General features: G+C 55.4%; 2 protein-coding genes across 4 annotated transcripts in view; one reads left to right on the top strand and one right to left on the bottom strand.

Annotated features, from left to right (window-relative positions):
- The window catches only part of LOXL2 (lysyl oxidase like 2), a 75,378-nt gene extending 72,477 nt beyond the window's left edge, over positions 1 to 2,901 (top strand). For 2 of the 3 annotated variants that reach the window (XM_021715258.1, XM_008063561.2), the window contains exons 12-13: positions 1,811 to 1,922; positions 2,646 to 2,901. In XM_021715258.1, the coding sequence (XP_021570933.1) occupies positions 1,811 to 1,922; positions 2,646 to 2,725 (192 nt within the window). In that variant the 3' untranslated portion in view covers positions 2,726 to 2,901. The remainder of the gene's footprint in view (positions 1 to 1,810; positions 1,923 to 2,645) is intronic. The other variant, XM_008063562.2, reaches the window with a different exon arrangement.
- A 1,933-nt stretch (positions 2,902 to 4,834) lies between these two features.
- Positions 4,835 to 12,103, bottom strand: part of R3HCC1 (R3H domain and coiled-coil containing 1) — a 7,573-nt gene continuing 304 nt past the window's right edge. The window contains exons 2-8 of the mRNA XM_021715264.1: positions 11,738 to 12,081; positions 11,250 to 11,387; positions 10,198 to 10,798; positions 8,693 to 8,865; positions 7,254 to 7,324; positions 6,194 to 6,289; positions 4,835 to 5,150 (exon numbers count right to left, since the gene is read on the bottom strand). Of these exons, the coding sequence (XP_021570939.1) occupies positions 5,020 to 5,150; positions 6,194 to 6,289; positions 7,254 to 7,324; positions 8,693 to 8,865; positions 10,198 to 10,798; positions 11,250 to 11,387; positions 11,738 to 12,081 (1,554 nt within the window). The 3' untranslated portion in view covers positions 4,835 to 5,019. The remainder of the gene's footprint in view (positions 5,151 to 6,193; positions 6,290 to 7,253; positions 7,325 to 8,692; positions 8,866 to 10,197; positions 10,799 to 11,249; positions 11,388 to 11,737; positions 12,082 to 12,103) is intronic.

The raw sequence follows: 12,103 nt of genomic DNA, 5'->3' as shown, positions 1-12,103 counted from the left end.
TCAGGCAATCCACTCACCTCAGCCTCCCAAAGGCGCGGGATTACAGGCTGAGCCACCGAACCCGACTCCTTGTGAGTTTTAAGACTGCAGAGTAGGGAGAGATGGTGGAGGACATATTTCTGCCCCCCCCTCGGTCCCTATGTATCACGCTGGCCCTGGTAACTCCCAACACAAGCCAGTCTTTGTCTCACTGCCCTCACGGTGCACTGTGGGGTTGCCTGGGTGGCCAAGGACCTGCCTCGTTCTGTAAACCAGAGGCCTCAACCTGAGAAGCTGTGTTTGCCCCATGTCATGCATGGGCCAGGGGCGAAAGGATAGCGAGGGCGGTCGGGTAGAAAAGAGATAAAAAGTCAGGCTACCTCAGAGCAGGATGGGTACAGGGCTCCAGCGGGGCATGGCTGTACCAGATACAGGCCCCCGAATGACCCTTCTGGGCCAGGACACAGGCCTGGGCGTTGTGCTGGCCTCTTCCCCCAGCATCTCTCTGGGCAGGTCCAGTGGCCTGTTAAAGGGTCACGTCCAGGCCCTGCTGGGGTCCCAAACGGAGAGAAAGTTCCTTAATGAGCAACCAGCCCCCAGGGGTCGCTGCCCTTCCAAACGTGGCAGGCCCCCGGGAGAAGGACTGTCCTCTGTGTCCTCTGCCCCTCCATCCACTGCAGCAGGCACAGCTGCTGTCTCTCCCCTCTCCTCTCTCTTTTCTCTTTGGTTCCTCACCCCAAATTTCCACTTTTATGTCTCCTCACAGACACCTTCTCGGAATGATGTCCTTCCTATTCCTTCTGCCTTGTTCATGTAGCTGGGACGATGTGGAGGAAGGGATGGAAGGAGTGGGGGTGGGGCGTCCAGTGTCTACCAGCAGCCCAGATCCTGGCCCTGGACCAGCAGAGCTGGCAGGGACTCAGATCGCCTAGTCCAGTCCATCACTTTACAGAGCAACAGGAAGGGACCAAAGTCACACGGCTGGGACGCGCATGCCATCTCCAGCACCTGGGGCACTTCCATACCACTCGGCCCTTCTCCTCCAATCCCAGCACCCTACTCCCATCTACTTCTCTTCTGAGGGCCTCCCCAGACCCCAGCTCCCACCTCTCCCAGGAGAGGGTATCCCTTTGTTGTTTCTTTTGGTGTTTTGCTTGGTAGTTAGTATTTCATTTTACTTTTTTGAGTCAGAATCTCACTCTGTCGCCCTGGCGGGAGTGCAGTAGCACGATCACACCTCACCACAGCCTCGACCTCCTAGGCCCAGACAATCCTTCTGCCTCAGCCTCTCGAGTAGCTGGAACGACAGGAATGTACCACCATGCCCAGCTAATTTTTTGAGTTTTTGTAGAGATTCTATGTTGCTCAGGCTGGGATGTGTGTGTTTTGTTGTTGTGGTTGCTCAGCGACAGTCTTGCTGTTTTGCCCAGGCTGGTCTCAAGCTCCTGGCCTCAAGCAATCCTCCCCCCTCAACCTCCCATGTCCTGCCATAGGGACCCCTTTTTGAAGGCCCACCTTTGGTACAGATGTGTGTGTGTGTGTGTGTGTGTGTGTGTTACACTGAGAAGGACAGAGGGACGTGCGGTCTCCTTCCTCCAGTCCACGCTCCCTCTGCCTCCCTGAACTCACGTCTGTCCTGCCTCAAGGCCTTTGTCAGGACCCACAAGTCCCCTCTGGCCAGTACCACCTTCACTGGTCTCAGACCCCCACCTGTGCCCTGTGCCCATTCCCTGAGGTCACCCTGGCTCTGACCACAGCTGAGCCCTGGCCTGGGGTGGTGACTGGCCAGAGAGGGACCCGCTAGCTTCCTCCACCTTACTCCTCCCCGCAGGTTGTCATTAACCCCAACTATGAGGTTGCAGAATCGGATTACTCCAACAACATCATGAAGTGCAGAAGCCGCTACGACGGCCATCGCATCTGGATGTACAACTGCCACATAGGTAAGGCCCCAGGGCTGCCCCACCCTCCCCAAACCGGCTGGAGCTACCCTGGTTTCTCGAGGAATCAGAGGCAGCAGCTTCCTGAGTTGGGTAAAAACTTGGGGAATGGAGCCAGCATCACATTTCCTCGCACAGGAAGGAAGCCATCGACACAGAATGCCTGGACGGAGGCTGAGCTTTTACAGCCAGCCCTGGCCACAGAGAGAGAGAGAGAGAGAGAGAGAGAGAGGGAGTGGTACAAACCTGGGCCGGTCCAGGGCAGACCCCAAAGCTATTTAAGGACTGGAGCCACTAACTCATTATGCATGTGGTCTCAAAAATGTGGGCGTCAGCAGTTTGTGGGCTCTGTGTATCAGGTTTTCCTGTCAAGAGCTAAAAACCAGCAAACCACTGTTATTTCTAGGCTCCAATTAGGATACTTTTTCCTTAGATTACATGACTTGGGGAGCATAGGGGAAAGCAAAGTTTCTTCCTCTGCAGGAGAAGTGACAGACCTTGCTCTTGGGGAGGATAAAAATGAAAGGCGCCACATTTATTCCCTTGTTTACTCCAGCTTCGGCAGAGTGCCTGGCCCTATCGATGGTGGGCACTTAGGACTGCCCTTGTGGGGTCTCACAGAGGGGACCCCAGCAGAGCCCTCGAGGCCAGCTCCCTGGCCTAGGCTCAAGGAAGGGCCGAGCATCTCATTGACCTCACTTTCTCTCCCGGATTCCCACTACTCAGGTGGTTCCTTCAGCGAAGAGACAGAAAAAAAATTCGAACACTTCAGTGGACTCATAAATAACCAACTCTCCACGCGGTAAAGAAACCTCTGGGGTCACCTCCTGTCTTCGGGCTACATTGCATCTTCCCCAGGACTTCCCTCAACAGAGTCTGACGGGTCGCCACGTGCCCCGGCCCAGCCCAGCTCCCACCCCGTCCAGAACTGCAGCCGCATCCAAGCTCAGGAGGAAGGGGATACTCCCATCATTCGCAGGGGCCTGGGAAGGCCTCTGGGGTCCGGGGCTTGGCCTCAGGGCTATGGAAGCCGCACCAAGAGCCAGCCTTGCCAGGACCCCAAGCCCATAGACAGGTCATCATCAGCTTGTCCCCTCCAAGCCACCCAGCTCACCACAGTCAATATGGGGCCATTCCCTACTCAAGTCGCACGTGGGCCAATGTGAGCTTGTCATCCCCTGATGGTAAACTCTCGTGTTTTGCTTTCCCCACTGGGCCCAGAGGTGGCCAGGCTGAATCCCATTTCTCCTCCTCTTAGGTCCTCTCCCACCAACTTGACTCTCTAGACCTCTCCCATCACACCAACCGCCTCTACTCTTGGCTGTTATAGTCACATATATAAATAACGCTGCCACGTGTTTTCTGATTAGGTGAGCTCAGAGTTGGTGCTTCTCACTCCAACCCCCCTCATTTTCCAAGGTACCATAATTATATTTTCACAGACTTTGAAACACAAAGAAATGTAGCGGCATTTATTTAATATTGGGCATCTGGGGCTTTGGAAGTAACAGCTCAAAAGAAAAGCCAGCCCACCTGTGTAAGTGACTCATCCTTCTGTTGTTCCTATTCTGTGGGTTATTGATTCAACGGTGCTATAGCCAGGGACCTGGGTGACAGGGACACTCACCGAACACCACGTGTCATCACAGACACTTACACATACTTGAAACTTGGAATAAAAGATTTACGATATGCGTCTGTGTTTCGTTTCTGCCACTGCTCCTGGACCCTGAGCAGCGGGCTTGCTGTGTCCATTTGCCAAAAACAGATCTTCAGATGCAGGTATGGGTTCACCCCATATCCGCCCCCCACCCCCGCAAGGACTCCTGCCATAGATACAAAAGCAGCTCCTGCCCTCTGGGAGAAGCAGCCTGAGAACATCACAAAAGTCAACAAGACCATGAGTCCTAGCCTTTCTCAAACTGTTGTTTTGACTGAAACTTGTCAGGTGGTGCGGTAGTTGTGTTAGGACACCTGGATTTAGACAGTCCCCAGGCAGCTTCCCAGAGAAAGAGGGGGCAGGGGCTCTGAGTTTTCCCAGTGCAGTGGGGTTGGGTGGCCCGAGCCAGCACCTCTCACCCAGACATGGAGCTCCCACTCATGTCAAGACAAGGCCAGGGTCCAGCAAACTAGAGGGTCCATACCTCAAGGCTCCAGGTAGGGCCACCTCGGCACCAACTCTGTCCAAACCGGGAGAGACGAGGGCACGGCCCCCACAAGAATCCCTTGCAGCACCTGTTTCTGCAAGGGAGGCAAACTCAGCAGGCACTCAGAGCTCACCTCTTGATTTGTTCATGTATGTTTTGTATTTTTTCTTTCTTTTTTTCTTTCTCTCACTGTCACCCAAGTTGGAGGGCAGTGGCACAATCATGGCTTACCATAGCCTCGACCTCCAGGCAATCCTTCCGCCTCAGTCTCCCGAATAGCTGGGACTACAGGCATGTGCCACCACGCCCAGCTAATTTTTTTTTTTTTCTTGTAGAGACAAGGTCTTGCTATGTTGTCCAGGAAGCAGGTCTCAAACTCCTGGGCTCAAGGGATCCTCCCGCCTCAGCCTCCCAAAGTGCTGAGATTACAGGCATCAGCCACCACACCCAGCCTCGTGTTTATTTCTGCAAGGACCTTTCATAACCCACACCAACAGGAAATCCCAGAGGTCCCAGAGCTGCTCACAGCACAGGCCGGCAGGCTGTGATACCAAGTGGTCAGAGGAGCCTGGGCATGTGTTATGGAGCGGGTGCAGGCTACTCCCCAAAACAGAGTAGACCCTTTGCACAAAGGTTTGGAGGCCCAGCTAGGAGGATTCTTCCAGGCCACGCGCCTAGAATGAACCTCCTTCAGCAGTTGCAGGTCTACACTGGGAGGTGGGACGGCGCCCCCTAGTGTCCCTCGCAAGCCATCGCATTTCAAAGCGATCACACTAGAACCACTTTTTATTTTTTCTCCATTCCTGGGACTAGACCAGCCAATGCCCACCATTCCCCCACAGTGAAGCGCCAGCGGTGGGGCAGGGCAGCTCCAGCGTCTGTAAAGGCTTGTGGTGGTGGGGCCCCGGCTCCAGTACGGGGCTTGGATCCAGGCCGGCTGGGCCTCAGAGGCCTCAAGGCGGCAGGGGACCCTGGACAGCAGGGCGTTCTTTCTTTTTGTGTTGGAGCCCCAGGGCCCGGGCCACCAGCCTCCGGGCCACGGCCGCATTGGTCTGTGGCCTCTCCTTCGCCAGACGCAGGAGCTCTAGAAAAGAAGGCCCAGGGTTGGGATCTGAACTCAAGGCCATGGCTGCCTCCCTCCCAGCAACACAGCAGTCTCAGAGGCCATCCCAGCCAAACTCTCATGTTCCAAGTGGGGGGCCCAAGGCCCCCGCCGTGCCCTCAGGGGGGCCGGCTTCAGGCTCCCAGCTCCCAATGGGATCCTGGCTTCAGGCTCCCAGCTCCCAATGGGATGCTGGCCCAACCTTGGCACCTCTCAGCACCTTTGTTCTCTGGCTCTTCAGTGGGGGCAGGGAAGAGTTAGTCCCACCCACATCCCTGCTTTGTAGGGCACTCTGGGAGGAAAATCAAGTCAGGATGGGGCACCTGGAGCTCCTGGACCCACAAACAGGATATTTATTCTCCCAAGAAGTCTGGGACAAAGGCCATGTGACCATCCACAAGGGCACGGACGGCCACAGCAGGCCTCTTCCAAGCCTGTTTTGCTGGTCACCACCTTGAAGTTACAGAAAACTGGCCTCTAAAAGCCCCCATCATGCTTTCTGGAAGGAGAAGAGAGAAAATAACACTAGTCTGGTGCCTTCTATGTGCCCCTCGGGCCGTCTGCTGTGCTCTCATTTAATACTCCAGGCTACCCTGCACGATCTGCTTATTTCACACAGAAAGAGAACAAGTCACACCCCAAGTGACTTGCTCAAGGTCAGCTGAAACAAGGGACAGAGCTGGGATCACACCCAGGGCTGGCCCCAAGGCCTGGCTCTTTTGGCCCCAGCGGGATACGGTTTCCATGGCCCTCCAGAGGAAAGACCAGGCTATTCCTGAGCATCGTCCAGAGGAAAGTGAGAGCAGAGGGGAGGGCAGCCCCTGCACAAAGACTGGCAGATGCCACTCCCGGAGGGAGCCTCCCACCCTGGGTACCACCAGGGGAGCACAGCCCCACTGGCTACTGTAGTTCAGGTCTCCCAAAGAACAATGAATTAAATAAAGGAAAACAGAGGAAGAGGAAGACCCCACCCTGTCCAAGCCAACATTTGCAGCGTCCCCATCCAGGAACAGCTGCTTCCTTACTTGGTCTCTGCAGGGCTTTGAGCTTTGACTGCTTGGTTCCCTGTGTGAGGGGCCGGATCTTGAGCGCTGAGAACTCCCTGGTCAAGGCTTCAGCAGCTGTGGGAAGAAAGCAGCTCTGGAGCCATCTTCTCTCCATCCCACGAGAGGCCTCCTCGGGACCCCGTGGCAATGTCTCACCCAGAACTGATACAGCTGCGTTGAGAACCTATTCAGAGCTTGGGGCAGGACCGCTCTGACACCAGCCTGGCTGGGAAAGAGATGACTGCCACCTGCTCACCTCATGTCCTGGGGCCCCCTAGGCCTGCATGGGGACACCTGTGCTCTCAGAGGACATGCCCACGCTGGGCCAGCCAGAAGCTACCCCAGTGAGGCTGCGATTCTGACATCAGGAGAGGCGGACTCCCACCTTCTAAAGCTCTGAAGCTTAGAGCAAATGCTTCCTTTTTGCCACCAAGACCCTCAGGGAACAAGCATGCACTGCTCCAAGTCGTGCATGGAGCACCCGGGCTGTTTAAGAGCTTCATGGCATCCCCAGCCTTGACACTGAGAGGACTTCGTAACCTAGAGTCGACCCCTAATGTCCTGGACCCTCGGTCTCTCCATCTGTCAAATGGAAGAAACCTGATCTGTCTTCAGGCTGTAGTGCAACCAAACGAAAATGCATCCATGCAAACCATACGAAATTGCTAGTACTTGAATGCTTTTCACCATAAAAGCAGCACTTTCCTGTTGTTTCACTCAATATAGGGACATCCCCCAGGGCTTGGCCTATGACACCTACTCAGCCAATGTCACCTGAATCTGAAGCCTCTCCATTGAAGCACTACACAAGGGGAAGTGCCTGTCACTTAAAACACTCGCTACTGTGAACTTCCAGGCCAGAGCCGGCTTGGCTCCCCGGACCTTGGGATCAGGCTGGTGGGGAGCAGAGCCCCGAGAGCCTGCTGGCTCAGGTCAGCCTGCACCCGGGAGACGGGTGACCCTCCACCCAGGAAACCACGGGTCCTCCCCTCTCAACGGAGGTCAGAGAGAGGGCTGAGCCCCGCGTGGGCTATGTTACCTGAGGCCAGGCAGGGGAAGATGCCGAGCGCATGCGTGTCGTCCACCCACTGAATCTTGAACCCCTTCTCTCTGTGCAGGGGAGGGGAGACGGCGGTCAGGAGAGCAAGTGAGCCAAACCCTTTCCCCCAGAAGTCTCCTGTCCTCGGTCTCCAAGCACTACGAGCCCAAGAAAAGGTCTCATATCCTCTGGAAAGGAGACAGCCATTTGCAGCAAACTTTCTCTGAAGGCCCTGACTCCACTTCAGAAAGACAAATGCCACCCCTGTCAATATTTCAGGCGGGTCCCCAGTTTCTAGAGCTGAAGAAGCCAGGATTCAAAAAGCTCGTATAGCACAACACCAAGGGTGACGAGAGCTTCTCACAAGCCCTGTCACAGCCCAAACAAGGGTGTGGGGTCTGTGGCTAGGGACACAAGGGTTTCTGTGGTGGGGAGGAGGACGGGACCTCAAATAGGCATGGTGATGACACTATGCCTGTCAGCTTTCTGTCTGTTGCTCAGTAAGATGCCAGTGACCTGTGGCCTACAAGAGGCCAAAGGCAGGATGTGCCCACCCGGGCTCAGGAAGTCAAGGGGGCCACAGCCCTGCCACATCATTGGGGTGGGGAGCAGAAAAACAGACCTCGTTCTACCCAGCCACCCTTTAACTTTTCTCCCGTTCAGACACAGAGCCCAGGGGAAGCCTTTGGGAGGCGGAGTCAGTGAAGAGGCCATGCAGAAAGAGATTGTAAAAAGACTAAGCAGGGGCTGGTCATGAGACTCATACCTATAATCCCAGCATTTTGGGAAGCTGAGACATGACAATCACTTGAGACTAAGAGTTCGAGACCAGTCTGGCCAACATAGCGAGACCACATCACTATTTTAAAAAAAAAAAAGGCAGGAAAAGAGAAAAGGAAGTGGAGGAAAGAAAATGAGAATAAAAAAAGAAAAAAAGGAGGAAAGACAGGGGAGTAGGTCTAAAGGAATATGGGGGAAGCCAAAGAGAAGGGACGCCTTGTCTCAGAATGCAGTCTTCCTGGTCCTGGCCGCCACCTCTGCCCTGCCAAGCCACTCAGTTTACCCCAGAAACAGTTCCTGCACTGAGCTGGCCCACAGCCTACCCACTGGGCAGCTGGTCAGAAGGTAGGCAAGGGGAGGCCAGTGGGCTGCCATGTCCCTCAAGACTGAGGGAGGGCCTCAGGATCCTGGCAGGCGCGTGGCCATGCAGAGAGACCAGCCCAAGCCTGAGGCCTCCAGAATGTGTCCACAACCAAAAAACTGACTCTCTCTTTCCCAGGAATGGCCAGCTGCTGAACTGCACAGGAGCAGAGCCCAGACAACACACCCACTTTCCTTCTGCAGCATTAGGTGCTGGGAAAGGGCAGGCAAGCGTCCCCAACTAAAGTGATATCCCATGCCTCTCAGAAGACAAGCAGACCGCCTCCCCCACCACTCACTGGAACTCAGAAAATGTCATCAGCAGGTCCTCCGTCTTAAGTGCTGGCTCGAAGTCATAGATCTCCACCACGTGGGCCAAGTCCTTCTCCCCAGGCAGCCCTTCCACAAAGGACGATGTGTCCACATGGATCTTCTCTATCTGAATCTCCTTCTCAGTCAGGTTGTCTGTGATCTGGGAGAAAGCGGGCTTTTTAGCAAGGGGAGCTTGGCCATGGGGCCCCAAACAATTAAACCACACGCTAAGAGCCCTGCAGGGGGATGGGCCCTGCCTGGCAGGCAGCAGAAGCCAGACGGGGAAGGCAGGTCAAGTGCAGTTTTAAGGGAGGCACTTACTTTTATGGTGCCCCCACTGGGTATGACCGGCACTTACACACATTACGCTTCATATAAACCTGAAAACTATAGTCTACATACCTGCTTTCCAGACGGGGACACTGATGGCCAAAGAGTTAAGTATGCTGCCCAAGGATACACAGTCAGTAAGAGACATAGCTGGGCAAATGCAGAATCTTTCTTCCCTTATCAGCAATGTGATATTAGGCAAGTCCTTCTGGTCTGCATTCTTTTCTTTTTTTTTTTTTTTTTTTTATAGAGACGGGGGTCTCGTTATGTTACCCAGGCTGGTCTTGAACTCCTGGCCTCAAGCCATCCTCCTGCCTTGGCCTGCCAAAGTGCTGGGATCGCAGGCGTGAGCCACCGTGCCTGGCATGGCCTGCATTCTTCATGTAAAAAATGCCCATAATAAAAGATGCCCATCCTCCCAATCACATCCACAGCCAGTAATGGGGCAGATATATGGTTCCAAGGAAGTGAGATTTGTAAGACAAAGCTTCATGCAGAACAGAGATTTTCTTTCTTTCTTTCTTTCTTTTTTTTTTTTTGAGTCAAGAGTCCTCACTCTGTCACCCAGGCTGGAATGCTGTGGCATGCTCACAGCCACCCCAGCGTCAACCTGCTGGGCTCTGGCGATCCTTCTGCCTCAGCCTTCCAAGTAGCTGGAACTACAGGCACGCTAACACACCTGGGTAATTTTTAAATTTATTTTAGAAACGAGGTCTTGCCAAGCTGCCCTGGCTGGTCTCGAACCCACGGGCTCAGGCAATCCACCCGCCTCAGCCTCCCAAAGTGCTGGGATGACAGTCCGAGCCACCGAGCCGGGCATGAAGAGAGAGTTTCATGGCCAACAAACATCTGTAGCACACAACAAAGCATACACATATTCTGTCTATGCTACCTTGTAAAGCATGTATCATGTTTTGTTTGTTTTTTCAGGTGAGGAAACCGAGACTTAGAAAAGCAAAATGCCTTGCCCCAGGGTCTTAAATGGCTGAGCCGGAACCCAAATCCACACCTCCTCCCCCACGTTTCCTAAGGGACCCTAACACCCAGCCCTGCCCCCCTGGCACATCCTCACCCTCCACACCATAACCCTTGGTCCCCATCTACCCATGGCCACACCCACCTCACTTCCACCCTCCCTTCTCCGGGCTCAAAGTCTCATCACCTCCTGTAGCAGCTCACTGTAATCATCCTCTGAGCTGCTGGGCCCCTCGCCTTCCACCTCCTCTTCGTCTTCTTCCTCCTCTGCCACCACGCTCTTCTCCAGCAGACTCCCCTTCCCCTCTTCCAGGTCCAGCTGCAGGCTGGACCCCAGTGGTATGGCCGTCTCCACCCTGTCACCCTTCCCTGAGTGACTCTCGGGTCCCGGGGGCTCAGTGCCAACTAGGTCCAGCAGTGGCTCATTCTCGCAACTTTTTACAGGGCCCTTTGGGTCCTTTGTTCCCTGAGTCAGCAACACAGGGAGTCCGTGATCAGAGCTGGGGTCTCCAGCACCAACATCTCCAGGCTCTTCCAGGACCTCACCCGCTGGGGCTTCTCCTTTGAGCCCCGGGGTATTGGTGGGTGCCCATTCTTCTTGCCTGCGCAGCACCCGGGGCACATACAAAGGCTGGTCTGGCTTGCGTCCACGATGCCACTGGCCAGCCCGTGCCCCTCGGGGACCTGCAGCTGGTCCCTGGTTTGAGGTGGGCCGAGGTCCGCGGTATTTGCCGGGATGGGAAGGAGGAGGGCGGCAGGGACCAGATGGGCCATCTGAACTGGGTACCCTGGAGTAGGAACAGGAGAAGGTCATCAGAATGTGGGGGACCCAGAGAAAAATGACTTACTGGAGTCTCTTATCACCCAGGTATGACACTCTAGTCAGCATTAGGCAAAACCAAAGCCAAAACAACTCTCAAAAACCCCTTAGGAAGGCATCATGGCGGAGGCTGAATGCCATCTCTGAACAAGCCTAAAGCAGCCAGCTGGCCCTCCCATGCTATAATCCAAATTGGAGATCATTTACTTTTGGCTGCACACCAGGGGAGGTAAATTCTCTTTCAACTCTCTCCTCGCTCCCTTCTCCTCTCTCTCTCTCTAACCAACATGCACAGCAAGGCAGCAGCCTGAGCCACCCCGGCCCTGGTTCTAACAGACTCTCCCTCCCAGAGGCTGACCAGCTGGCCCTACTACCCACACGCAACCACATAGGGCCCTCCAAGCTGGAAGGCTACACACCTGATGTCCAGATGACAAATGACAGTCCTCCTCCTCCAGCCCTCCCCAACGGAGAAGCTGCTCAAGAGATCAAAATTCTCTGCCGTTCTATGGATCAGGTACCGGAGGCGACTGGAGAGTGGGGGGAAAAGAAGAACCCTGGAAGGCACCAGAAGGAGGGTTGAGCAGGGGTCCAGGATCAGCCCTGGGCCCTGACTCCTGCAAGGAGTCTCACTGGGTCCCAGGTAGACTGCAAAGGGCGTAAGCATAGAGGTGATCACAGGAGCCGCTGGTCCCATCCCCGTCCCCTTCAGTCTTGGGGTGATGCTCAGAATTACAAAGGAAAGATGCAGCTGGAAGAGGCCGACAGCCGGTTGTTAAGACTGAAAGCCAAGGTCAGAGCCAGCTGCCGGCCACCTCTCTGGGCTGCATGACCTGGGAGAAGAGGGATGGGAGGCTGGGGACCCCTGCCTTCCTAACAAACGCCCTCGTCCCCCACACCAGCCTACTTGGACAGCTGCTTCTGCAGCAGGAAGCGGTCCAGCTCCTCGTGGATGCGGTGGACAAAGTCATTCTCGGCTGAGGAGAGGAAGACGCCGTCCAAACAGAGAAGGGCCAGGGTGACAGGTGGGAGAGCCTGTAGGGGAGACGGGCAGGGCCGGGGATCAGAGCAGAATCCTGGGCCACACTCGACCCCACGAAGTCCGTGCCGAAATGGTCTGGGCGACCTTCTGGCCCAAGGTCTCTCCTCTGGCAAGGGAGGACACAGGCTCGGCGGCGGGGACGGGGCGTGACAGGGTCCCCGGGGGGGCCAGTGGACGAGAGAAGGGTCTCCCGGCTCCTGCCCAGCGCTCTGGCCCCCGCGCGGGTCCGAT

Source organism: Carlito syrichta, unplaced genomic scaffold (genome assembly GCF_000164805.1).
Source record: "Carlito syrichta isolate Samal-C Ts95f unplaced genomic scaffold, Tarsius_syrichta-2.0.1 Scaffold306946, whole genome shotgun sequence".
NCBI classification, from domain to species: domain Eukaryota; kingdom Metazoa; phylum Chordata; class Mammalia; order Primates; family Tarsiidae; genus Carlito; species Carlito syrichta.
Note: the sequence above shows the minus strand (reverse complement) of the source record. Positions and strands in the feature narration are given on the sequence as shown.